This window comes from Drosophila suzukii, chromosome 3 (assembly GCF_043229965.1).
Source record: "Drosophila suzukii chromosome 3, CBGP_Dsuzu_IsoJpt1.0, whole genome shotgun sequence".
Lineage (NCBI taxonomy): Eukaryota > Metazoa > Arthropoda > Insecta > Diptera > Drosophilidae > Drosophila > Drosophila suzukii.
Genome location: NC_092082.1, coordinates 77,842,127 through 77,868,764, shown reverse-complemented (window position 1 = coordinate 77,868,764; position 26,638 = coordinate 77,842,127). Strand labels below are relative to the sequence as shown.

The window sequence follows — 26,638 nt, the reverse complement described above, 5'->3', positions numbered from 1 at the left end:
CGCGCTCTTTTCGCTGCTTCTAACTGTACTGTGCCTGCTGCTTTACAACACTGCTAGACCGGCTTGCCCTGCCAGGGCTGCATTTTATTGTTGACAACTAAAAATATCTGAATTCGTTTTTCCAATGTGATTAAAATATCATGTGGAGTTATCATACAAGGAGTTATTAACATGATCGTGCTTACAATTAACCACCCTTAATAACCATTAACTGAGAACCCACCTTTGCCGAAACCAAGTTGCCAGCTCCCGCGCCCTTAAATTCAAACGTAACGCATAAGCCGGCGCATTCGAACAGGGTTGGCATGACTTGCGCGTCCATTGCAAAAAAAAAATTCCTGCACAGAGTTTTCGCTACAATTAACTGACTGCGGCAATCTCGTGATGTTGGCCGTTAAAAAGGCGATTAATGGAAGAGTGTGATAGAAATCAGTGTATAGATAGTGGAGGAAGTGTTTAATTGTAACCGCAGTGTCCGAGATTTCCCAATAGCTGTGCGGCTTTTCATTGCATTCGCTTCGGTATTCGTTTTCCCCGCACCCAAGCCGCATTTGAGACGCCGCTCGGAAAATGTCGCTTGAAGGCGCTAGGCTGCGCTACGAAGACGAAAATGGCGAGACCGTGGTGCTGGCAGCCAAGGGACGCACCTTCCAGGTGGGCTCCTACTACAACTGCGACCTCATCCTGGAGGGGCCGCAGGAGGAGCGCCTGATTTGCGAAATAAACTGTGACGCCTTCGGCAGGGTGAGTTTGTATTGAAGTGAGACCCAAACAGCCGACCTAAACGTCCCGCGATTTCGTCACCTAGGTCATAATCTACAACAAGTCCAGCGAGGACCCCATCCACCTGAACGATGTGGTCATCCACGGCAAGCGTCCGCTGCTCCATGGGGGAAAGATCACCATTCGGGACAAAGTCTACACCTGGGAGTTCCCCAAGTCCTCCGAAGCGCAGGATGCACCGTGCACTCCAGAGCGCCTATCGCCCAATGAGCAGGCCTCGAACTCCTGCCCCTCGCTAAAGGTAAGTACCCACAATCTCTGCCACCAAGTACAGTCCTTTAAGTCCCACATGTGATCCCTAATTTTTCTATTTGCTTTAGCAATCGCATCGACTGCACATCGAAAAACGCTTGACGGTTCACAAGTAAGTGAAAATCAGCAGGCAGACGCCTGACCGACTACCTGGCCAACCCCTAAAATGTCTTCGAGCTACAACAATAGGAAAAGAAAAAACCCTGATGCCAGCATGTGTTGCCTGCCTGTTAATGGTCCCCATAAAACTTATCTTTCCAAATTCCTTTTTCAGTTTTCACTACAGCATTAATTCGGATGACGAGGGCAATACTTCTATAGAGTCGCGCGATCAGAGTGAGTCCCACTTGGAGGAGGACGCCCTGAATATCTCACCTCCACCCAGCGCAGAGACGACAACATGCGAGACGCCCAAAGTAGATCTTCTGGAGGCCACGCAGAACAAGGAGAACACCGCAACGCCTCCAGGTAGCCACCAAAAGCTGCTGAGATTGTGCGGCCTCTCGGACGTGGTCATCACCTCTTTCTCGCCGCGCGAGACGGGCGTCAAGGTGGAGAAATCCTTCACATGTGTGCGCAAACCGGCCCACGCGGCTTCCACTTCGACTTCGGTGACCATTTCCACGCCCAAGAGTGTGTACAGCACCCCGAAAGGCGGTGTGCTCTCGGAGCTGAACGAAGACAGTTGCAGCCGGGATCTGATGGACTTCGGCACGCCATCCACTTCGACGAAGGTAAAGCGTGCGTCGTCCATGTTCTTGATCGACTTGACGACCCCCTCCAAGCTACGACCAACACCCAAGCAAACGCCCACACCAAAACAGACGCCCATCAGTGTGGACAGCACGGACGAATCATCCGATGCATCGCCGCTGGTTATTGACATCACCAACTCCGAAACGCCACCCTCACCAGGCCCCTCACATAGGTACAAAACTCCTCAACGACCGGCTGGCACCGCAGGCGCCACACCTAAGCGAACGCCCCAGTCCCTAATGAAACGGGCACTGCTGACCAGTACCAAGAAGCAGATCGCCGCCAACCAGACAGATAAGACAACTCCTGTGGCCACCGCCAAACGGGCATCACTGTTGGATGCTCGCCGCCAGTGCCTGACCACTCCCCGTCGTTTGCCATTCCATCCGCACAGGCGGACACCAGTCCACCGACCCGAGGACCAGCCGAGAGGCAAAGCGCCTAAGACCTCGCCACGCAAGCGGATATCGCTGATGGAATCTCCCAGGGAAAACAAGGTATCCCAGCTCAGAAAGTCCTTTGCGGCCGCCAAGCGCAGTCCCGGCGTTGACAAGAGCAACAAGCTGGTGGCCAAGGCACGTCGGTCGCTGAACTCGCCGAAAAGCGGATCCCCTATGCCGGGATCACCCAAGCCATCATCGCCGTGTCCGAGAAAAACATTTAATGCCTCGCAAATCAAGAGCTCTACTCCGGAGAAACATGACGACTCAAAGGACGAGTTGAGCCGCACCTTCACTATCATGGATGACACCCAAGGAAAGGAAAAGAGTGCTGCAGGGGCGGTAATCGAAGCGATGGCTGCTTTTATAACAGGAGAAGATGAGGGTGATGCATCTTTCCAGCTGAGTTCTGTATTCGAGAAGAGCCTCCCGCTCAGTAAATCAAAGGAACCTGTATTTATCAAACAAAAAATCGGTTCAATCAGTCCAGCGAATAAAAAGGAAACTGATTTAAATTCTACAGACGACAAGGTGAATTCTGAGCCAGATGTTACATTCGAGGGCAATATAAATAAACTAGAACCTTGTGCCGAAACAGACTTAGAAACTGTTAGAGATCAGGAAGAGACTAAAAATCTATCGAATACAAGTCTTCAAGACAATAAACAAAGTGAAACTGTGAGCTTTCCTGTCAATGAAAAAAGTGAGGACCCGATTATCGAGGATAGCATTTGTGAGGAGGTCCATGCGAATATTCCCAAGGAAAGCGATAATGGTAATTATATTTAAAACACTTTTAAACAAAGCTAAAGACTTCTTTCAAAATCATTTCAGCTACTCCTGAAAGCGTAATTGAGGACAACATTTGCGAGGAGGTGCCATCGGAAAGTAAAGCTGCTGAATCCACTTCAATTGGTAGGTGTAAAACATCGTTTTTACAAAGAAAATACTCAATATCTGCTTAATAGAAACAGGCGAGACAAAACAAAAGATGAATGAACAAACACCAAATGTAGATACCCCCGTACTTCGAAGGAGTTTGCGCCGCCTCTCTGTTGACCAGAGGACAGTGGCCACAACACCGCGAAGGAGCACTCGCAGATCATCGATGGAAGCTGCCAAAAAGGAAGTGCCGAAGGACAACAATAAGCGCTCCCGCCGCGCTTCATGCTCTGCGGTGGAAAGGCAGTGCGATGTGGGTACTCCACGACGCAAGCGACGACTCACGCAGGAAATGTCCACACCAACGCGACAGTCGAAGCTTCTGCTGAACACGCCGAAGCGGGAACATCAAGTGGACGAATCTGTTGGCGATATGGGAGTCATTTTGGAAGAAGTTGGCCAAGAAGATGGTGAGCTAAGTCAATATAATCTTACTATACTACACAAGAAAATTCCGTATTCATACAAATATTTAACAATTTATTTATTCATATTTTAGTATATTTTATTTTGTAACATTTGTTGCCGAAATTTTCTTGCATTCGAAGGGAAAAAACATTTTATTAAAATAACATTTGTTACAGAAGAAAAGTCTGCTATCGCTGACGACGGAAATTATGGCAACGAACTGCCAGACGACGAAGTTGACAAAGTGGATTACCATGGCCTGAGGGATTTGTTAAAAACTCCCAAAAACTGCAGCACCCCCCGCTTCAAAGGACTGAGAGAAATGATGCGCACACCGAAGGTTCCTGCATCACCAATTTTGGGCAACATGGCAGAGTTGTTGGAAACATCTGTTGGTAGCACTCCTCACCCCAAGAGTAGGAACTCGACACTGGCTCGCGCGCAACAAGGAAAGGCACTGGACGGAATTTTAAAGACGCCCAGCGCCAGGAATATAATGGTGCCAAATGAGCCAGCTAGTGCGGTATTGAAGTCTCGTGAGGCTTCCTTGGCGGCGACCACCGAATACGATTTGAACATGACGAATACCACGTTGCATCTAGACAAGATATTCGACGATGTACCCGAAACAACAGGGGCCAACTTGGAGGACACGGAAACCGAGATAAATGTGACTGCACTCAGCACGACGACTGGTGTTGATCCCTTGGGTTCTTCAAAGCAAAACGAATCCGTATCATCAGAGGCACTAATGAGTATCTCTCATAAAGCCCCTGGGGTCACTTCGCTCAAGGATCCTCTCACCAGCACAACATACAAGGCTGCCTTGCAGGCCGATCTTAGTCTAAGCGCAATTACAGAAACTGGTTCCAGGACGACCTCACCTAACCCGAACGAGATGAGCGGCATACAATTGTTGGACCAGACCTCGGACTCAGTGTTCTCCGAAGCTCTGATAGTGTCGGGCGTGGAGTCCTGCGACGTTACTGTGGATGAGACGAAGGCTTCGGGACGAACTATCCAACCCACGGATAACATTGAGGATCGCTCCGATACAGACTCAAACGTTGGCCTTACCGAGCCTCTGGTATTTAGTGATGACGAGGAGGACCCAGAGGAATCGGCAGTCACTCCGAAAAAATCTACTTGTGTCGAGGAACCATCTATTGCCTATAAGCTTGAGGAATCTGCTGATTTGCCTGCAGAGTCAACAAGTAAAAATGAAAAGGATTCTATAACAGAAATATCTCTGATAGAAGTGGAGGATACCACAATAGAAGGCAGTACAAGTGAAACAAATCATCATGACGACAAAATTAAGGACGAGAATTATCTGCAAATTAAACTAGATATTTCAAAGGATGAGGAATCACCAGTTGAAGAAAATAATGAGCCCCCTGTGGTCGAATTAACGATCATAGAGTCCGAAATATTTCCTCTGGACTCAACTGCAGATTGTTCGGTCAATACTGCCAATGTCCTCAACTCAAGCGCGGAGAAGATTATACCTAACGTGGATCTGAAGCCAGACAATTTAGACTCGACGAATCTTGGCGATGTCGAGGCACCAGAAGTTTCAGCCAAAAAAGTTTCAAAAGAAGGTATTCCTCATTTAGACCAATCAGCCATCGATACATCACCTGCCGAAAAGCGTGAACTTGAAAAGACTTCTGAGGCTGAAACAAATCAACCACCGATCGAAACCTCGCCTTCTAAAGATGTATCAGAAGAAAGCAAATCTGATGTGGTGCCCACTGATTGTGAAACTGCTCAACCATCTATGGAATTGTCCACTGGAGTAGAATCTGATCCACCAGTCAACGAAACAACACCTTCCGAACCACTTATTGTGGAAAACAAACCCGATGAGATCCCCATTGATGGAGAAACTGATCAAGAAGTAATTAATACATCACCTGCCAATGAACTTCCAGAGGAAACCAAACAGGATGACCCCATTGATGATAAAAATAATCAAATAGTCAGCGAAACATCACCTTCCGAAAAACTTTCCGCAGAAAACCAAACAGATGATGTGCGCACTGATGGTGAATCAGATCAAGAAGCCATGAAAATTATCGAGGAAGCAAAGTCTGACGAGGTGTCCACCGAGGCAGAATCCAGTAAGCTTGTATTCCAAACATCATCTTCCGAACTTTTCGAGGAAAACAAACTTAATGAGGTCCCCACTGATGGAGAATCTGATCAAGAAGTCATCAAAACATCACCCGGCGAGGAACTCGAAGAAGAAGCCGAGTCAAAAGAAGTGACCACTGACGCTGAATCAGATAAAGGTGTCATTGAAACATCACCTTCCGAACAACTTTTCGAGAAGAGCAAACTTGATGAGGTGCCCAAAGATGGTGAAACTGATCAGGAAGTTATCGAAACAACTCCTGCGAAAACACTGCCAGAAGAAACAAAACCTGAAGAGCAAACTAATCAAGCATTCATTGAAACCTCACTTTCTGAGGAACTTTTAGAAGAAGCTGAACCTGATGAGGTGCCCATTGATACCAAATCTACTCAACGTGTCGTCGAAACAGTACCTTCCGAACAAACGCCCGAAGAAGATAAACCAGATGCAAATGAGGTGCGCGCTGATGGTGAAACTGCCGAGGAACTTCCAGAAGAAGCCAAGCCTAATGAGGTGTCTACTGATGCAGAATCTAATCAACACTTCATCGAAACATCGCCTTCTGAAGAACTCTCCAAGGAAAATAAAACAGATGAGGTGCCCCCTTATGGTGACGCCAAACAGGAAGTTATCAAAACATCTCCTGCGAAAGAACTTCCAGAAGAAACCAAACCTGATGAGGCCACTAATCAAACAGCCATCGGAACATCACCTGCCGACGAACTTTCAAAAGAGGTCAAACCTAACGAGGTGCTTACAACTGACCAATTAGTCATTGAATCATCACTTGCCGAAGAAGTTCCAGAGGAAACCGAACAAGAAATTGAGCCACATGCATTTGAAAGTGCCACAAGCCAAAATGTTCCTCAAGATCATATAAGTAACCTCGATTCGGAAGACGTTGGTGAAACGAGCATAACCATGGCTGTAGATGAGGTCTCTGCTATCGATATGGATCAATTTGAGGATCAACAGACTACTCAAGACGAATCTGTAATTATTTCCTCTGATTCTGAAGGCGAAAACAAGGACGAAGAATCTTTGGACGATTTACATGCAGATAAGAAAGAAACTTCTTTCAGCGCAGCAGTTGAGATCGAAAATTCTAAAGATGTAGATCCAAAGGAGGGTGGTCCATCACCACCTACAGACGGCAAAGTTCCTGAGAAAAATAAAGATGCGTTTAAAGCGCTGGAAGTAGATACTTTAACGGATGCCACCTGTTCTGCTAATCAATCTTCTAAGAAAGAGGAACTCGCCAATGAAAAATCGTCACGAACGGATACAAACAAGGATTTGTCAAGTATTGCCGCTTCGTTGGATACATCCACAAATGTAAGATCATCCGAAAATCAGAATATCTCTGGCCAGGATTCTCCTAAGGTCTCTCCAGATGAAGAAGGTATCAAGTCGGCTCCTCAGGATGAAGTTTCTGCCTCGGAGGAATCATCAGAAGAAGTTAAGGCTGCGGATAAAGAGGACGCTGGAAAATTAAATCAAAACGGTCCTTATGACGCTTTACTGGAAGAAAGTCCACAAATTAAAACACCCGTGACTGATCAGAATAAAAAACGATCTATTTTGGAGGAATCATCTGCTTTCGATAAAACTGAGGAAGATTCGACTGCAGATACAGAAATTGCTGACGAATGCCCATTGCCAAAGTCCTCTGGTCACGAAATTGACCATGAGGTTATTCAGTTGGATGCATCGAGCATTATAGAGCAGAATACACTAGATGAAAGTTCAGTTATTAAAGAATCCGGCACTGATCTTTCCAAAGATGATATCAACTTGGACATAACGAGGGAAGGCACTACTGTGGATAGGAAGGAAGCCACGGAGAATCAAGATGGGATTTCATTTATTGAAGATTGCGAGACTCATCAACCAAAAGAGTCATCTGCATTCGACAAAACAAAGGAAGATAAGGAGCAGGACAAAGACGAATCTAAGAAGGAATATAATCAAAACGAACTCGACGACGAGGTAATTCAGTTGGATGCCTCTAGCATTGTTGAGCACACACAACTGGATGAAAGTTCTATGATTGAAGGCGCCATCGCTGATTATATTCATAAGGACCACATAAAACAGGCAAAGGATACGATTGAAAAAAAATCAGTAAAATGTGTGTCTGAAGAGTCATTAAATCAAAATGGAGTTGAAGATGAGGTGATTCAGTTGGATGCCTCGAGCATTGTTGAACGGTCCAACATTTTTGAAGAATCTGTCAGTGATCAGCCAAGGGATGTTTCCATTTTGGCGGAAACATCGAGTCTCGACCAATCAAAACTAACTTTAACAAAGAATCAGATGGGAACAGACGACAAACAGACAGAAGCGGGTGAGGCTGTTGAAGCGACAATGGATACGACATCTTCCAGTGATCAAGAAGTTAAGGCAGTGGAACCGGAAATAACTTCCGAAATTGTTAAACCTAATTTAACAGAGAAGTCGGACGCCCAGCTCAAGTTCATTGATAGTAATATTTCATTGGATACTGAAAGCTCTAACAATTTTATTGCAAAGGATACCTCCGAACAAGAAAACTGTTTGAATACTTCATCTTTAAATACTGAAGTCCTTGCAGCGCAGAATTTGGAATCTAACAAAAGTGAAATAGATATAAAACAGCCTAAGGATATCTCAATAGACACCATTTCTGCACAAGTAATAGTACTGAATGTATCAAGCTCCAATGGTTCCGAAACTACAGATATATTTGAGGCTTCATCATCCCAAAAAGTAACACAGGACATTTGTGCACCTAAATCTGAAGACAAACCTAAAGTTCAGCTTCAAGACTTATCTGATTCAATAGCTGAAGCTCACAAAGCTCCAACTAAAGTACAGGAAGTTGAAAAGGAAGAAGCTGACGTTTCAAAATCCGTCTCTGAAAGCCAAAATGTCTCAAGCGAGGAGGTTCAAAAGACTGTCGAAGACGAGGCAATAATCGACTTGGATTCTGCAAGTGAAGAAAAGGACGATGAAGAAGAAGTTGAATTCATATCAGAGCATAAAAGTATGGTTATTCCTAATACCGAAGAACAAGCTAAGCTCGATGAGCCTAGGCCCGAAGATGCAGTTTCCGAAAAGTATGATGTCATTACAATAGATGATTCAAGTTCTAGCGCCCAGGGACCTGAAACAGCGGACGCCACTTCAGTTACACCTCAAGAGAAATCTACTGTATCAACGTCAAGTACTTCTGTTTCTGAAGAGCCTCAGTCATCCGATGAGCTAGCCCAAGTAGAAACTATTAAATCAGCGCCTGTTGAAGAATCTGTTTTCGCCACTAAAAAGAGTGATGATGAAGCTGCTTTGAAATATATACCAGAACCAGATACTATTCATGAAATACACGACAGCCCAGCAGCTGAAGACTTAACAGCTAAAGAAAAATGCGATTCTGAAGAAATTGCAAAACCTAGTGACATTGACAAGCCCACTTCTACAGTTGTGCTCGCTGAGGATTCTTCGAGCTCCACCGATGATACCAAACAATGTCAAAACAATTCTGAGGATAAAACAAGTGAGGAGTTTGTACATAATATTTCAACAAAAAAGATCGAGGTTAAAAATAATGAACCAGAAAAGCCAATTTCGGAAACCGCCATTTCAGAAGAGTCAACGAAAATAGCTCGCAAGCCATCTAGCCAAGAAGAAACTTCACCGGATGAAGGAAAATCTAAGCCAGTAAAACGAACGACTAGGAAGGGATCAGCGTCCACTGATAAACCAGCAGAAGCTGCCATATCTGAAAGACCCAAGAGGATGGCACGAAAACCGTCTTCTGATGTTTCGGAAATAGAAGAACGTGCACTGGGTAATAAGCAAGCGGATGATGCCCACATTAAGCTCAGGGAACGAGCCAGAAAACCATCAGTGGATGTAGATGATGACAAACCAGAATCCATCACTGAGAAAAGAAGGGGACGAAAACGTACACCTTCAGTAGAAGTTATTGAAACCATGGCACAGAACACATTGAAGAATACTGAAGAAGAAGCCCTAAAGGCTGAAGAAGCTCTGCAACCCATCATAGAGGAAGAGACGGAGTCTGGAGTTGAGGAAAAGAAAGATTCAAAGACAGAGGAGGATTCTAATCAGAGGGAGATCCCCACAGAGAAACCTAAGAGACGTGGAAGGAAGGCTTCTGCAAAGGAAACTGATACTATATTGGAACCTAAAGAAAAGCCGAAAGAAGTTCTAGAAGCCATCAATGAAGCTAAAGGCGATGATTTGGATTTCCCCAAGCAAGAGGATCCTGAAGAGCCCGCAACCGCCGTACCTTCAACTTCATCAAAGGAGGAAAGCAAGCCACTTGATAAAGATACAATCCAGAAAGAGAAAACCGTAGAAAAGCCTAAAAGACGAGGACGAAAGGCTCCTACAAAAGAAACGGACACCACGTCGGACAAAAAAGAAAAGGCTGAAGATGTTTTAGAGGCTGTCAAGGAAGATGGAATTCAGAATCGAGAACATGGGCTTACGTCGGATGAGGTGAAGGAAACAAAGTCCGATGTTGAGCAGAAGTTGGAGTCAAAGGACGAGGACAATACCAACCAGAAGGAGAGCATCATCCAAGAAAAACCAAAAAGACGAGGTCGGAAGGCATCTGCAAAAGAAACGGAAACGTCATCGAACAATATGGAAAGGCGTGAAGATATTCCAGAAACAGTTAAAGAAGACGAGACTCCGCAATTCAGTCATTCTGAGCAGGAGGCGCCTCAAGAGCATGTACCCATTGAGGCTTTAAATGTATTCAAGGAAGAACAAGAAACAACGGCTGAGTCTGAACCCAATCCCCACCCAGCTAAGTCAAGTAGGAGGGCACGCAAAGCATCATCTGAAGACGTAAGCAGTGTACCAGACAAGAAGCACAAATCAGAGGACCAAACTATTGAAAAGCAAGGTGAGGGGTCCAAAGAGTCTGGTAAAACCCGCGAGGAGAAACCAAGGCGGAGGGGACGCAAACTTTCAGCAGAGGTGGTAGAAAACACCGCTCCTAATGACACCCAGGAGGTAGTTGCTTCCGTTCAAGAAGGTCAGTTAAGTTCAGACGACGAAAGTAAACTCCAGCCGCCGTCCCGCAAATCAGCAGAATTTAAGCCAGCAAGTGCCCAGGAACCAGCTAAGGATGATCACGTTGAACGACCCAAGCGTCGGGGCCGCAAGCCTTCTGTGGACATTGATCATGTAGCCCAAGAAGTTGTAGAAAAACCCAAGCGAAGGGGTAGAACACCAGCAGGGCATGATAAACCAATGATTGCTGACGAAAAGCCGGACCCGCCGTTGCAGGTTGTTGAGCCAGAGAAAAAGACCAAGCGCAATGTACGCAAGGCTTCGGCTGAAATTGTTGAGGTCGTTGGGTCCAGCGAGGATGAGCATCTTCAGCAGATCGAAGAGGCAGCCGAGCCGGTTTCAGTACCCGAACCGTCACCAATTAAGCCACCGCCAAAGGAAGAGGAGGAGCACAAGACCCGGCGTCGCGGTCGCAAGCCCACGGCAGAGACGATTGAGGTGCCGATAAAAACGAACTCGGCCGAGGAATCGGAAGAGATTCCCACTCACTCACGCAGGCGTGGGCGCAAGGCCACCGAAGACGAGGCCCTAACAACTATAGATCTAACGGAGCGCAAGACAAAGCTTCGTGGACGCAGGGCGTCCTTGGAGCCGGAACACAAGGAGGAAACCCCTTCAGAGTCTCAAACCGTGGACGCGGAACCACCAACAGCGAAGACAACGCAGCGCGGTAGGAAGCCAAGTGCAGATGTGGAGGCGACACAAACGGCCGCACCGGAGAAGAAACCACCAGCACGGCGTGTCCGTAAAGCCTCAGCGAGTGTCGATGAGGGAACGCCAGTAGCAAAGAAGGCGACAACTCGTCGCGGTCGCAAAGACGAGACCCACGAGGACGAGGAAAAGAAGCAGATCGATTTACAGGACCTGCCGACGGACAGTGTTTCGGCGCTCGTAGTAACCTCTGGCTCCCCGACAAAGACTGGCGATGGGGAAGAGCTTACTCCACGCCGCCGAGAGGGCCGCAACCTGCCGCGTAAGAACTACGAGGAGCCACCAGACGATGATAAACCACACTCTGCACTGCGACGGGCTCGCAAGCCAGCGGCAAGCAAGGCGCTGGCCAACAAGGCTCCAGAGCCGGATGCAGTTACTGCTACTCCGGTAACCAAACAACCGCCCGTGGAGGTAGAAGCCACTCCCGACAACACGGTGGTCCTGCCAGAGCCCACGACCTCGCAGCGACGGGAGGGACGGAATCTGCCGCGCAAGAACTACACGGAGGCGCCGGACGACGACAAGCCCACATCGTCCCGGGGTCGCAGGGTACGCAACCTGACTGCAAAGGCTCTGGAATTAATTGTAGATTCCTCGCCGCGTCCGGCAACTCCAAAGAGGACCAAGGGCAAGGCGGTCGAGGACGAGGAGCCTCCTGCCAAGAAGGCGACCCCTGAGGTGCCACCAGTAACGTCAGCACCGGAAGAAGAGCCTGCGCCCGCGACTAAGGGACGTGGCACTCGTCGAAAGATCGAACACAGCGAATCGGAGGATGCGGACGTTAAGCCGGTAAAAAAGACCGCACGCGCCACTGCTCGCAAGGCCAAAGTTGAGGTGGAACCGGAGGAGCATCCGCCCGTTAAGAAGGCGCGGGGTAGAGCACGTTCCAAAACTCCTTTGGGAGAGCCTCCAGCTACCCAGGAGGAGGAGCCGGTCAAGAAGCCCGCTGCCCGCAGTCGAGCCCGAGGCGCCAAGGCAGCAGAGCCGGAGCAGCCAATCGAGGATACCCAAGTCCAGGACGCCGCCTCCACGTCCGCGGCGACAGGGCGAGCTGGACGAGGCAGGAAGGTGCACTTCGAGGCAGCGCCGGAGGTCTCAACAAGTGAAGATGCACCAAAGCGGGCAACTCGATCACGCCGGAAGTAATATCTATATATTTCATCTTAAAGCTTGAATTACTTTGTATAATTTTTTGGTTATTTTTTAATTCTGCATTTTTTTAACCTACGTTATTAACTTCTGTATAAAAAGTTTGCATTTATCAATTAATCAAGGCACCATAACATTTAAGTTCTGTTGTTAATCCCCCATTTCGGTGGGATATATTTGGGATGGCTCCCCTCGCTCAGAAAGAAAACTAACCTTAATAGAGTTAAGGCATTAAACATTATTAATACATATAGTTTACGTTTTAAGACACTATCAAACATCCCCAAAATAATAAAGATTCGTAAACCTAAACCATGAAAGCTTATTATTGAAAAGACAGATAAATCGGTTTAAATAAATCGTTGCAATCATCTTTATTACCTATTATCATCATAATAAAATGTAATTTTTTGGTATAGACGTATATCTAATGCTGGTAAACATTTTTGGGTTTTTGATTGAGTACTTTCGGGATTTGGGTAACAAGGGGAATCATAGAAAAGCTGGGTGTATGTATATATATAGCACTTCCAAAAATCATACGCCATATAAGGCGTACGGTTGTGTTGAGTACTTAAGTAGAGAAATATTGTACATCGAGTAAGCCTATACGCACTTTGAGAACATTTTCGTATGAAATAAAGCAGTATAATCGGTAAACAAATTAAATTCATAAATAACAAAATAAATAAATCAGGACGTCGATAAAAATAATACAAAACTTTAGCTAACCAAAAGTAAAGCACGCAACTTATCTTAATTATATCTTCGATCTCACTGGTGCTGGTAAACTTGGGATAATACTTTCTAAAGCTTCTACAAAAAACACATGCGTACATACGTTATTCTTAAAGGCTAAGCTCTGCCAGCTAAATGCAAACAGTTTGTGTAATTGTGTGCGTCGATCTAAGTCGTTTTTGTTCGTTTAAATCCTCAAGATCTGCTTAGGCCTTCATAAGGAGGTGCGGTTCTGATCGCAGCGAGTCTGTTAGATACTGGATTTTCATAGTCTTTTGGAAATAGCGCTTCTCGTTGGGTGAGTTCACCATATAGACTATTGGACGGACACCAACGTTGCGCCACAGATCGGCAATGTGGCTGAAAAGTAAAATAGTAATAATGGCTTAAACCCCAAAAAGTTGTAATAGGATGACTTACAAGTTAATCTCATCTTTGCTGAGAAAGACCACGCTTATTCCGATCACGGGAACAATGATGTTGCGCAAGACAGCGCCATAGATTGAGGTAATAAGTGTAGAGGATTTGAGGATGGCAAGTGACAAGTAGGTTTCGTGCCATAGACCGCAAATGATTTCTGGCTTCAGCTTCCGGAGCTAAAAGAAAACCCAGATGTTTAGTTCTTGGAAGGGGGTCATTAAATGACTCTCGCCCACCTGGTAAATGGCCAGTGGTGAGCGACTAATGACAACTGTTCGCTGAGTGAATGTCTCGTCGGCGGTCATAAACTTCTGCAACTGGTCAATCATCATGGCGCTGTTGTCGTGCAATCGTAGAAACACTGTGGTCTGGGCGGCCTCTGCTTCCAGGAAGTCCGATAATTGCCTCAGGGAGGCCACCGATTCCGCCTCGTACTGCGACCTGTGTGCAATGACATGTTTAGATGATTCAAGATTTAAGCGCATTTCCAGTTGATTGATTGGCTCACCCCATGGGATGCTGCTCCGCGATGTTTAGCTTTTGCAACTCCGCCAGCGGCTGTTGGGCCACACTTATCTTTTTGGGGTTGGCCACGACAATTTCGCCGCAGGACGTGAGGCCGGCATCGAGAAGCACGTTCCGATATCCACGTGCGAGGCACTGTTTTTAGGGGGGTGGAAAAGGGGATGGTTATTGATTTTTGTGCTGCCAACCACCGGCAAGTGACGTCACCCACCTTCTTAATCGCTGCCTTGGAGTTCTCGGGTGCATCGAAGCCGGCCGCCCGGTTGGCGATGGGCCAGTAACTGGGCCATTCCTCCGGAGTGCTTAGAAGGCTAAGGAGCCGCTTCTCGTTGGGACTTCGCTGTAGCTTGACGAATTTCGAGGCGATGCAGACGACGATCAGGGTCAGAGTGCACCACGGGATGGCCAGGTTGCAGAAGAGCCAGAAAACGTTGAAGCAGAAAAGGATCAGGCTCACCGAGCAGCACATCAGCTGGTATATCATTTTTAGGGCCAGCCACAACCAACGCCAGAAGGACATTCAGCAGAAAACTACATAGGTGGGGGAAAGACATGGGTATATACGTATAAGTAGGCTGATTTAAGGTGTCTTGTGTCTGTGCCTATGCTCAGATCCACTTACCCTAAATAGAATGCCACCCGCTAGTGCTCCACTTGCCACTCCCTCGTCGGATCTTTGGGATAATGTACTGCTCCTGGGCGATTGTTGCAATTTTCCCTCTTTCCCGGGCGGCTTAGATTTCAATTGGGTTAAGGCGCAACTAATTTAATAAATACTATTATTATTAACCGTCAAATAATCAACTGAAATTTCGCGAAGGAGGAGCGTACATTTTCCTGGCCAAGTGTCTATCGGTGCGTGAACTTATCACTTATCGTTATCGTCTTTCACCCCCAATCAGCTGTTCTGTTATCGGTGGAGGAACTGGAGGCGCGCGCTTTTTCAAAAGTCTACAAAGATGGGATGGAATATTTTCAATACAAATTCGGGGCTTTTTAATACTACTGATTCTATTTGACCAACTAAATTACCAATAACCAATTAATTTAAAAAGAGCTTTGTCAAATAATTTATGCAGTAATATTTTCATATATTCCATTTAATTAGCTACAAGTCTACAATTTTGAGAGCAGGCGTATCCAGCGGCGAATAGTGGGATGGGCCAGGCGGGTATAGACTCCCGGATAGTATGGATCTGCGCAGCCAACTCCCCAGGACACTATTCCGATAAGGGTTCCTTGGGAGCTAATCGGACCTCCGCTGTCACCTGTAAGTATGAACAGGTACGGTGTTTCATTATCAACCTGGAGATTAATCATTTATCTGCACTCACCTTGACATGCGTCTGTGTTTCTGGCAGCCGCGCAAAACATTCTGGAAGATTGGTAATTGAGTTGATAAATAATTTGCCTGATACATACAGCAAAACAGTCCGTAAGAGTCACTAAATTTTTAATGATTTCACTTTTTTTCTTTTTAAAAAACTTTACCAGTTCATAAATGAATACAACTAAAGTTTGTTATTTTGTCAAAAACCCTTAAAAAATAATTTTGAAATAAAAATAAAACAGTATAAAAGTGTATCCAAGTTCAACATCATAATATGATTAACTATTGATGTTATCAATCGTCACAAATGAATACAAAAATAAACATCATATTAAAGTTCTGATTTCTTGTTCATAATGATATGTAACGTAATTTAAACTGATCGTCTAATCACGACCGGAAATGACATATTTTTTGTGCTTACGCTTCGGTGACGCCTCCATGACGTCGCAGATCGTTATGACACTTTTCCTGGTTGACCGTCAGCACCGTTGTGCTCTTAAGAACCGGCGACAGGATGGGATTGGTGGTGCTCATGTGACCCCAGCCGGATACGATCGCGGGCACGCTGTCCGAGATGGCCTCGCCCACGGCGGGCAGACGAATGGGAGCCACTTTGCCAAGCGGGTAGATGAGTGCCTTGTCCGAAGTCCGCAAAAGGGCCACGTCGTAGTTCATGTCCGTTCGATCGTAGGCCGGATGCTTGTGGATGGCCTTAACCGGCTGGACAGTTCCGCCCGTGGAACGCATGATGCTGCCCTGCCGAAGGGTGAACTCCCGCGGCTGCTGCTCATGCCCGTCTACGCAATGAGCGGCGGTGATGGCCCAATTGCTGGCCAGGATTGAGGCGCCGCAGATGTGAACCGTTTGGCGGCGGAGCGATAGTTGGTAAGGGAATTCACCCTCCCTGGCTTCGCGTCCATTGACAATCCGACTGTCAGGTTGCCGAGGGATTGCAGCTTCTACCAGGATCAAAGGGATTCCAGCTAGCAGGAGGAGGAGCGAAATCGGGACTCGAGGCTTTTGCATGTCGCTGCAGGCGAGTGGAAACTAACCACCCTTTGGAATCCGTAAGTCGATATATTCGCTGGCTTTTTATCAATCATTGCCGTTATCTAGCTTGGAACATGATTTCTGTAGAAGCTGCGCCGTCGTCCGTAATTAAGCATTGTCAGTTGGGTTTTTCTTTGCCTATCTTCCAGATTCTCTGATTTTATTACTGTTTACAGCGGTGACGGCGGCAATGAACTTCCGCAAGAGCATCGGGGATATGCAGCAGTGGTTGGGACAAAGCCGTTGGGGTTAACTCAGTTTGGGTCTCAAATTTGGGCGACATTTATAATGAAGAGATGATAATATAATAATTATATGCCCCCATGTGGCACGGCACCTACCGACAGTTTCCAGGATCCTTGTAAAGAAAGATAAAACATTCCAACAGTTTTATGACCAGAGAAAACGAATATTAAAAATACCTGTTTAATTTTTAAGCAGCAGTCACCAGTTTTAAAATTTTTTGGACGTTGATGGATCAGTAATCCGTTATCATGTTGATCTGCTGAGCGCGGCCAATGTCTGAAATATTTAATAACGTAGGAAGAACTAAAAATATTCTTTGTCATGAAATAAGGTGACAGCTCTGGTTTTTTAAAATTCAAACAGTTCAGGGAATCCCCTTAATAGTCGATAGTCAGATTAATCAATCGATATTTTACTAAGTTATCACAAATGGTTGGTATATCTGAACGTGTGCGCTGCGGTCACACTCAGTCTGCAAGAAAAAGAAATTACACACGCGCGCTTGTATTTCGGCTCGTATTAAAAAACATAAAACAGTAAAGTAAAAAAGTAGCTTAGGACCGCGAAAAAAACAATTGTGTTTACTAGTAAAAAATATATATACATCGTATACTTAACTCATCTATCGGCACAACTCTAGTGCGAGTGCGACAGCAAAACAGGCCGAGTGCAGCAGTGCGATTGCAGCTAAGCGGAGGGGAAAACCAAAGAAGTTTTTAATTCCAGAGTGGAATTAATTCTCGAGCGGTTAAAACCCCAAATAAACGATAAACTGCCGTATAGTCATGGAACCCTGGAACGGCTAATAGAACAGGAAGGGAGTTTTCGGCCCCGCAACAAGAACAACAACAAGAGACAGTGGAAGAACAAGACTGCGACGGCCACTCCTTTTGTGTCCGACTTCGAGATGTGTGCGTGTTCGTGTCCGCGTCCGCCTTTGTGTGTCGAGCAATTGAAAACTGGTGATTGCTGAATAAATTAAGGTAGCTAAATTAATAATTAGCGAAGCGAGTGGGGCTAATAAAAAGTGAAAATCTTCTGCGTTTTCGTAAAGCGAAAGAAACTACAGCTACAGTTAGAAGAGATAAGAAGAGCTCTCGCGCACACACATACGCATACACCAAAGCGCAGGCCGAACGAACGAGTGTGCGTGCGTGTGAATGTGTTCATGACTCACGGCTGGTTCAGTGAGAGGGAGACAAAGGTAAAGAGAGCGAGAGCGAGAGTGGTGGCTTGAGTAACAGTAACAAAACTAAAGGCAAACAACAACAAATCCAAATCCGCTGAACGTTTAGAATTTTTCAAGTCGAGCGTAACTAAACGCATTGAAAGAAAATCCCCACGACCGCACACATCTATACAAAGGGGGAGAGAAAGAAAGCTACTGGAAAGATGAGCTTCACCAAGTGGTTCAAGAAGAAGGGCGGGGATGGGGGATCGATCTCCGAGATCGGTGCACCCACAAACTTCCAGCGACACTTCCATGTCTCGCGCAACCAGGAGACTGGTGACCTGGAAGGCCTTCCAGCGCCCTGGGTGCGCCTGATGAACCAACAGATCACTCGCGATGAGCAGGACAAGAATCCAGATGCCGCCTACCATGCCGTCAAGTACTACAACTACTCGATCAAGAAGAAGGAGAACGAGGTCTTCAAGCCCTTCATCACCGAGGACGTCATCCACGAAGAGTCCAAGGAGATCGAGAACTATGTCAACTACAAGAACAAACACAAGTCTCAGGACCCCGAGAAGTCCGACGACGATGGCAGCTCCACGGCCACGGAGACGGAGAGCAGCAGCGGATGCGGCTCCTCGGCGGGAAATAGCAACAGCAGCAGCATCAACGACAGCAGCCAACAGTCGACGGTGCGGCTGGACGCCTTGGAGGAGGTGTTCAAGGAGCTTAAGTCCAATCTGGAGCATCGTGAAACGCTAAAGGCGGCGCCACAGGAGCCGCCACCAGTGCCTCCCAAGAAATCGCCACATGCCATGCCGCCCAAGCCGCAGATCAAGCCGAAACCCCGGGTTACCCAGAAGTTCTCACGCACCTCGGACCTACGGCAGGAAGAGGACTCCGACAACCAGCACAAGATCAACACGGACACCATCATCATCAAACCAGCCGGCAATGCCCAGGATGCCGATGACAATCCGGACGAGACGATACTCCGTCGTTCCAAGGAGAAGCGTGCCCAGAAGACCGATGCCGAGATCTACGATGAGCTGCGGGCCATTTGCAATCCAGAGGATCCAAGGGAGCGCTACAAGACCACACAGGAGGTGGGCAAAGGTGCCTCCGGCATAGTCTTCATAGCCGGCGATTTGCAGAACGAATCACAGGTGGCCGTCAAGACCATCGACATGAAGAACCAGTCCTCCAAGGATCTCATACTCACCGAAATCCGGGTGCTTAAAGACTTCAACCACAAGAACCTGGTCAACTTCCTGGATGCCTACCTGCTGGAGCCCGAGGACCAGCTGTGGGTGGTCATGGAGTATATGGATGGCGGCCCCCTGACCGACGTCGTTACCGAGACTGTGATGAAGGAGCGACAGATCGCCTGCGTTTGCCGCGAGACGCTCTATGCGATCAGCTTTCTTCACGCCAAGGGCATCATCCACCGGGACATCAAGTCAGACAATGTGCTGCTGGGCATGGATGGCTGCGTCAAGGTAACAGACTTTGGCTTCTGCGCCAATATTGAGGGCGACGAGAAGCGCCAGACGATGGTGGGCACACCGTACTGGATGGCGCCCGAGGTGGTCACGCGCAAGAAGTACGGCAAAAAGGTGGACATCTGGTCCATCGGCATCATGGCCATCGAAATGATCGAGGGCCAACCGCCCTATCTGTACGAGACTCCGCTCCGCGCCCTCTACCTGATCGCCGCCAACGGTCGGCCGGACATCAAGAGTTGGGACAAGCTCAGTCCCAACCTCCAGGACTTCCTCGACCGCTGTCTCCAGGTGGAGGTCGACCGAAGGGCCACCGCCGACGAGCTACTTAGCCATCCCTTCCTCAACGACTGCAGCGAGGTCAAGGCCCTAGTGCCCAACATCAAGGCCGCCAAGAAGGTGCTCCGACGCAACGTATAGTTGCTGTGCAATCACCGGACGGCCAGGCTGCTCTATGCGTGATCGGAAGCGGATTCGGGATCGGGATCGGGCTCTGCCCCGTGTGTATAATGAGTTTTCAATGTAAATTTGTTTTGTGTGGACGAAACCGGAACTGGAACTGGAACAGAATGCTGATCGTAGTCTTTGTAGTGTGTACAACCGTAGAAATAGCGAGAGCAGGACTAGGACCCGACAACTCCCCTTCGAAAACAGGTAAGTCCCGCTTTCCGCCCGCCCTTTGAATACTACCCAGGTAGCTGGGCCGAGTTCATTATTCAAGCTAGGCGATATCCATTTCAACGGAAACCTTTTCGCAATCGCACATGTGGAAACAGAGGCTGCCGGTTTATTGGCCGATGGGTTAGTTTCGCTGTGTTGGCTGAATTTTGCCAAAACGGCGATAGTTTACTATCTTGACTCTCTTAATCAGTAAGTGGCGTCGGTTCGAACAACAGATTAAATTCGATCAAGGTTACGCAGTGCACGAGGTTTTTGTCTCTTGGTTAGTTTCTTTCCCTAGGTAGAAAGGGAATACTAAACTGGGCCATTTGCAACGCCCCAAAGAGCAAATATGCTGATCGCCATAATAAAAAATCACATGAATTTTAGAGAGTCATTTATCAAAACTTTGAATTGGGACCAGCGGTCCTTTACGCCTCTGCTTTACTTATTCTTTATTATCTAACTTAAAGAATGACTCAACTTTAAACATCCCCTTCTTTCTTTATTTGAATTTCAAAAATTATGCAAATTTAATCAAAATAAGAGTTGCTTTGAACTTGTTATGACAAATCTTCATTAAAAACAAGATTGTCAAAATATGAGTTTTTTTTAGAGTTATATTAAGACTATCGCTCTAAAATTCTGCGAACTCAGCTAATATTAACCATAAAAATTTTTTAGGGAACATATTCCCTGAAAAGGAAATTTGGGTTTCTCCTATTTGAAGTTACTCTGACTCGAGAGCATATGCCGTTATTCGGCTATTGCAGTCGTTTTTTTGGTCCCTTTCGTTGGCACACCTATTACGTATACTACGTGCAGAGTTTTTGCACAAGACATCCCATTGAAAACTGACAATGGACAAAAAAAAAGAAAGAAGCCGCTCCGACAACAACAGCAAAAAAAACAACTAAGTACGCAATTTAACACGCTCGTTCGCATTTCCTGTTTGGAATATCGCTTTGTCTGGCCAAAATATATTCATACATTCATACATCATAATAAAGAAAACTTTAATTCATACAAACACACGGACAGCGAAAGCACCTACGCTCCGCAGATTGCATTTGTATTGGCCTTATCAGCCGAGTACTACACAGTGTATAAGTGCTATTGTAATTCCCCCAGGCAGTATACAAATCGGAGCGGAATTTATCAAGTTCTTAAATTCTTAGAACAATTTTCGTCCATTTTCGATGTGATAAGCGAAGCTAAAGAAAAAAAAGGAAATAACTTAGATCGTGAAAGTTCTGCGAAGAGAGAGAGTGAGAGAGGAGGGGGCGCCAAGAGAGCGAAAGTGGAGTCAAACTCAAAGTGTGTGTAGCACAAAGAATGAGAGTGTGTATAACTGATTCTGATGGCGGTTCTCCTTCTCCCCATCTCTCTCTTTCATGTGGTTCTTCTGCATCTTTGGTCTCCCTCCCACTTACTCAACTTAATTGCTTCTGCTGCTGGAGCAAGCGAGAGGGGGGATGGCGACGTCGCGACTTGGCTGCGCTATTTTTACTCTCTCCCACTCCCACTTGGCTTGTCTCTTCCCCTGCATTGTGATGCACTGTGTCTGCATTTTCCAGGGCCGGATCTAGCTGGGGATTGTGAGTGAATTCATTCAAAATAGGGGAACACTGTTGGAATAATGTCAAGATTTTGGGATATTTTTTTTTCATTGGCAAAACTTAAGGGGCCTATCGTCTCTTAACCCCCCTACTGGATTCGCCCCTGTCTTCTTCCCTGACTTCTACCGGATCTCTAGGCTCTTTATTTGTTTATATTACTGGCGCATACTTTTGCTTTCCGTTTTGCGGGAGAGGGAGCAAGAGAGTGCGTTGGATTTGCTTACTTGCGGATATTGAAATCTTGAATGCGGGAAATACTGGAAAGCAGGGGGAAAGGGCTACGGAACGGAATTTCGCAAAAACTGAAACATTTTCTTCGGCTTCCATTCTGGCTTCTGGGCGTGGAACCTCGATGCTGGGGCCAAAGTACAACTGGATACATAGAACAAAATATCTCCTGAGTTGTTTTAAAATTAATTTTTATAATAATAAATCAACATGACCATAGAGTATCCGTTATTTTATATTTCTTCAGCTTCGTTCATAGTTTTTACATATTATATCAATTCCAAAATGTGTATCAACTAATTATATCATTAAATCATATTAATTTTTCTGTCTGTGTAGACATGTGTGAGTTAGTGAGTGAAAGGGCCTCGTGAATTCCCAGAGACATTTGAAAATGGTCTAGCAAGCGACGCCCCAAGACCCAGAAATAATGACTAAACCACTCACATATAGTTCGATTTGGAATGGCGCCGTCGAATGATAATTTCACCTTGCTCGAAAGGTTTTTCGGCCGAATGTCTGCGTGTGTGAGTGTTTCGTTTATTGAACCACACAAGTTGTTGTTTGGTAGCTATGCGGAATTTTAGATGATTCATTCATTACTTTGCGGCAGAGACTTATTTTTCCCATCCAACGTTGAGGGGGGTGTTTGTAAACGACCTCCCCTCCCCCTCTTAATCCCCCCGGGCAGATCACGTCAACCAACAATGCAAAGTTGTGTATTACACTGTATCTGAATCCACTGGCTTTAGTAACATTTGCGAACGAATGTTTTGTCAGAGTTTCCAATGCCTGCGACATACTCATCCACTTACACACACAAACCACACCACGTACTCGCTGCAAGTACACTCGTAATAAAAATATATATTTTGCGGTGAGACTCAGTGGATTGCAATGTAATGTAATGTGTACATGCATTGGTACACGATCCACGAGTGAACTTCTTTCGACCCTCTTTGCATCTGGAGCGCGCTCTCATTTGCCTGCCAGCTAATAATCAGCTGCACTGAGAGAAATCTTATGATATTTGATAATGAATTGATGATTTTACATGTTCTCTTATAAGAATACCAGATACAACCGTTAACATTTGGGAGGTTAGATTTGAAGGATCCTAGGGTTATGTTGTAGAAAAAACATATCTGAACTAATGTATATATCATCGCTATTTAACCTGAATTTCTATTTCTGAAAAGTTTCTTATTTTTCTGAGTGACTGTTCTTCTCGTTTCTGATTTCGTCAAAGAAAAATTGTGGGGAAAACTGGAAGTGTTCGGCAGGCCGCGTTTCATTGAAATCGAAGCGTGACTTTGGAGCGGGTGCTGCTTCACATGCTGATAAATATAAACAATTATTGTGCTGATAATTGACGTGCTCCGCTCTCCCATGGCATAACAATAGTTCTTTTCAACAACACAGAGTGATCAAGTGCGGGGGAGGCGGTCAGACAAAACGAGCGAACGACGCCAAAAGATTATGCAGATACCCCCTGAATTAACCCATCGAAAGGGGCGCCATAAAATGGGTACTGATAATGCATTATTAATTATAATATGCAGTTCACCTGACCTCAGCCCCCCCGATGCCAAGGTCCACCCACCTGTCGTGACTGTAACGATCTATATTTAACGATTTCTTTGGCCAGCTAATCAGCTGGTTGTATCAAATGAGCTGATAAGGGGTTCCCCGATAACGGAACAGTTGTTTGATTAGTTTACCTTGCCTTGTGCTTCCCGAACAAAATGTATTTTCGACCCTACACTCGACTTCAGAAAATAAGGTTCGGTTCGCAAAAATTCCTGTTTGGGTTTATTATAAAATTTAACTCGTTATGCCTATCTATCTTTACAGTAATGAATCAAAACAACGTAATGTGTTTTTTATTTAACTAATATTTTTTTTATACAATGACAATTGTCGAATTTGTCATGTAGAATCAATATATTTGCGGTTGGCTCCACTCAAAATAAGTTTTTAAGTTATGATATTTTAAGGACTAGGAATTTATTGTATTTTGTATTCATTGCATTTCCACTTGCAATTCATAGATCCATTTAGCTATTTCTGTACCCTTTATTGCACATTCTTTTGCCCATAAACGTATTTCAGGGTGATGGCAATTATTAGAGGTCGATGTGTTAATTATTCGCTACGCCATTCTCGTTTTGCCCCTTTTCTTGGCTGCAGTGCAGCAATTTGACCTGGAAATTTACCAACAATAACTAACGATCGTTTTTATCTATTCTTTTTTTGCAGCACGAGACAGCGAGAAAGAGAGATGAACTGAGGCCGGAAAACTCGGAGGAAACCGTCGCAAAACCGTGGATCCATATCGCATCGCTCAGAGGCAGAGGGGCGGGGGTTATCGCTTAGATTAGATTGTCCTATGGCAAATTAGCTTACTTCGTACATGGCGCGTATACCAGTGTATATGCCACAACGCACACAAACACGCACATATGATATAGATACTGTATTATTAACTGTAGGGACATAAGTTTGATTACTCTTTATATACCCGTATATATACATAATTGTGATTTAAGCGATTTTATCAAATCTGCATTATGCGATTCTTTATAAAATTCGTCGTAGTCAGTAAGTGCAAACGAACCCTAAACAGAGAACATGCAATACTTGTTGTAAATTACCAAAAAACAAAACACAAAAAAAATCAAAACAAAAAAGCGAAGGCGATAATTATAGCAAGTCGAAATGAGTGTAACAAGTGCCATTAGGACTAGAGCTAGCAGCAGCAAGCGACACACCAGCAACAGCAAAATTATCTCCACAATTTATTCATTTCCCATAGAATACAGATATATCAATGCAACAGATAACTAATTAGACAAGCTAGCCCCCGGAGCTTGTATATTAGCTGATATTCGCAGTGTTGACGGGATTGAGGGAAAAATCTTTGATATTCCATTTTAATTAGTACAAACTTAAGACTAACCGAAAACGCCACAAAAGAACAGATTTACATAGACTTCCTTGTTCCTTCCCCGAGACATTTGCCATACGCACCAAGAAAATTGTAATTCTATACAGAACCCTATCATAGTAGAGATGTTATTTAACGCGGTAATGTGTGTGTCAAAGCTAAAGTGAAATATTGAAACAAAGAAATATCCCTAAAGGGAGTATATGCATATAGAAGTGGTATACGTACACTAAACCTAGTCCCAACGGGAATTATAAGCAATGTCAATTGCTGAAGGAGATATCTTGAAGAGACAGTAATCAACACCCTATCCATTATAGGGTTTTTCTTTTTCACCACTTTCTTTTCATTTAAATATTGAGTGCTATTTCCTACCACAAGATTTATTCAAAAAGTATATAGTTAGTCGGTAGACTTTTCACAGATATTTTACCGAAACACAACGAAGGCGGAACAAAAAAAGGGTACATTCGAGGTTATTCTGCCAGCCGGTGTTAGCTTTCTTAAACTGTTATATATACCAATACCGATAGGGATTATCTTTTACTTGCAATTCTGATATTAGTAGACAATGGATTGCTGCTGCTGCAGATCGGTTCATAGTTAAATTTTATATACGAAACGAAATCCCAATATTTGGCCTATAATTATGCATTCATAATTTTTAAAGAGCTTAACTTAACTATTAATCGAAAATTTATTTGATTTTCTTAGTTTAGCTTAAATGAGTATTAGGAAAGGCAACGAACGGAGAGTATTTAGGGGCAGTAGAAATGGGTTTAGATGACCTTTTTTGGAATCCGAGACATACCCGACATTACATATTCGCAAACGCATTTAAGACGAACGCAAATATTGCAATTAATAACGTAATTGTAAATGAAACATAAGTCTTCAAACCAAACAAAGAACAACAAAAGGTAGCATAATTTTTTATACGCAACTTTTATTGCAATTGTAAATGGACGAATAGGAGAAAGAAGAAGCTGACATCAATTTTGATCGATTCGTAATTATATTATTATATACACTAAAAGAATTGGCTCTATTTCAATTAAACTTAAACGTAGTTAAAATACAAAATGCATATTAATGTGCAAGGTCAAGACCCGACTTGCCAAAATAAACATAAACAGTATGATAAAAAAAACGAAGATCTAGATATTTAGAGAAGCGGAAAAACAGTAACGATACAATAGCGCTTTAACGATCGCTTAAATGCAATGAGTAAATCCCACAATAAGTTTTATGTTTTATGTGCGCACGTTTAGTTTGCTTGGAACCTAAGTCGTATTCGTATGTTCTACCATTATTTAGATTTATTTTGCAATTTAGTCCCCATCCACTTCGATCTTTGAAGTTGGCCCCTCACAATTGTATGTATTTAGTTTACCTTGCACTGTAATTTTTATTTTGTGTTGTTAAATATATCGTTATTTACTTATTCGACCAAAGCATTCTGTTGAATTAATATTTATGTTGTGGCTGCAGTCAAAATAATAGCCTAAGGGGGTATAGTGCTTGGAA

General features: G+C 45.0%; 4 protein-coding genes across 7 annotated transcripts; 2 read left to right on the top strand and 2 right to left on the bottom strand.

The window, feature by feature from the left end:
• The first annotated feature begins 311 nt into the window (after positions 1–311).
• Positions 312–12,981, top strand: LOC108004938 (microtubule-associated protein futsch). Of its 3 annotated transcripts, none has more exons than XM_070996612.1 (7): positions 312–744; positions 809–1,024; positions 1,104–1,147; positions 1,310–3,006; positions 3,066–3,146; positions 3,206–3,583; positions 3,758–12,981. In XM_070996612.1, exons 1-7 carry the CDS (start codon positions 571–573, stop codon positions 12,664–12,666), a joined length of 11,499 nt encoding a protein of 3,832 aa, XP_070852713.1. In that variant the 5' UTR covers positions 312–570; the 3' UTR covers positions 12,667–12,981. The 3 variants fall into 3 exon arrangements, with proteins under 3 accessions (XP_070852713.1, XP_065723133.2, XP_065723132.2); XM_065867061.2 differs by having other exon boundaries at positions 3,200–3,583; positions 3,761–12,981; XM_065867060.2 differs by having other exon boundaries at positions 3,200–3,583.
• Positions 12,982–13,014: 33 nt separating this feature from the next.
• Positions 13,015–15,202, bottom strand: LOC108004956 (glycerophosphodiester phosphodiesterase 1). The gene is made up of 7 exons (XM_017068060.4): positions 15,184–15,202; positions 14,975–15,113; positions 14,564–14,883; positions 14,336–14,487; positions 14,064–14,268; positions 13,828–14,003; positions 13,015–13,767 (listed from the first exon to the last, which is right to left on the bottom strand). The coding sequence occupies exons 3-7, from the start codon at positions 14,870–14,872 to the stop codon at positions 13,614–13,616; spliced, it is 996 nt and encodes a 331-aa protein (XP_016923549.4). The 5' UTR covers positions 14,873–14,883; positions 14,975–15,113; positions 15,184–15,202; the 3' UTR covers positions 13,015–13,613.
• A 217-nt stretch (positions 15,203–15,419) lies between these two features.
• Positions 15,420–17,020, bottom strand: LOC108004946 (trypsin-4). Of its 2 annotated transcripts, XM_036817841.3 has the most exons (3): positions 16,107–17,017; positions 15,687–15,727; positions 15,420–15,620 (listed from the first exon to the last, which is right to left on the bottom strand). In XM_036817841.3, exons 1-3 carry the CDS (start codon positions 16,709–16,711, stop codon positions 15,469–15,471), a joined length of 798 nt encoding a protein of 265 aa, XP_036673736.3. In that variant the 5' UTR covers positions 16,712–17,017; the 3' UTR covers positions 15,420–15,468. The 2 variants fall into 2 exon arrangements, with proteins under 2 accessions (XP_036673736.3, XP_070852717.1); XM_070996616.1 differs by lacking the exon at positions 15,687–15,727 and having other exon boundaries at positions 16,107–17,020.
• A 417-nt stretch (positions 17,021–17,437) lies between these two features.
• Pak3 (p21 (RAC1) activated kinase 3) lies at positions 17,438–26,565 on the top strand. The gene is made up of 2 exons (XM_065867084.2): positions 17,438–20,311; positions 24,424–26,565. Exon 1 carries the CDS (start codon positions 18,374–18,376, stop codon positions 20,075–20,077), a length of 1,704 nt encoding a protein of 567 aa, XP_065723156.2. The 5' UTR covers positions 17,438–18,373; the 3' UTR covers positions 20,078–20,311; positions 24,424–26,565.
• The last annotated feature ends 73 nt before the right edge of the window (positions 26,566–26,638 follow it).

What these genes read in the sequence shown, in the direction of transcription:
- LOC108004938 (XM_065867060.2), top strand. Translation starts at nt 571, where the DNA reads ATGTCGCTTGAAGGCGCTAGGCTGCGCTACGAAGACGAAAATGGCGAG. An exon ending in ACTGTGACGCCTTCGGCAGG is followed by an intron (nt 745 to 808) that starts GTGAGTTTGTAT and finishes TTCGTCACCTAG; the next exon opens with GTCATAATCTACAACAAGTC. An exon ending in AGAAGTTGGCCAAGAAGATG is followed by an intron (nt 3,584 to 3,757) that starts GTGAGCTAAGTC and finishes CATTTGTTACAG; the next exon opens with AAGAAAAGTCTGCTATCGCT.
- LOC108004956 (XM_017068060.4), bottom strand. Translation starts at nt 14,872, where the DNA reads ATGTCCTTCTGGCGTTGGTTGTGGCTGGCCCTAAAAATGATATACCAG. An exon ending in GCGGAGCAGCATCCCATGGG is followed by an intron (nt 14,269 to 14,335) that starts GTGAGCCAATCA and finishes CATTGCACACAG; the next exon opens with GTCGCAGTACGAGGCGGAAT. An exon ending in AGCAAAGATGAGATTAACTT is followed by an intron (nt 13,768 to 13,827) that starts GTAAGTCATCCT and finishes TTTACTTTTCAG; the next exon opens with CCACATTGCCGATCTGTGGC.
- LOC108004946 (XM_036817841.3), bottom strand. Translation starts at nt 16,711, where the DNA reads ATGCAAAAGCCTCGAGTCCCGATTTCGCTCCTCCTCCTGCTAGCTGGA. An exon ending in CATGGAGGCGTCACCGAAGC is followed by an intron (nt 15,728 to 16,106) that starts GTAAGCACAAAA and finishes CCAATCTTCCAG; the next exon opens with AATGTTTTGCGCGGCTGCCA. An exon ending in AAACACAGACGCATGTCAAG is followed by an intron (nt 15,621 to 15,686) that starts GTGAGTGCAGAT and finishes TCATACTTACAG; the next exon opens with GTGACAGCGGAGGTCCGATT.
- Pak3 (XM_065867084.2), top strand. Translation starts at nt 18,374, where the DNA reads ATGAGCTTCACCAAGTGGTTCAAGAAGAAGGGCGGGGATGGGGGATCG.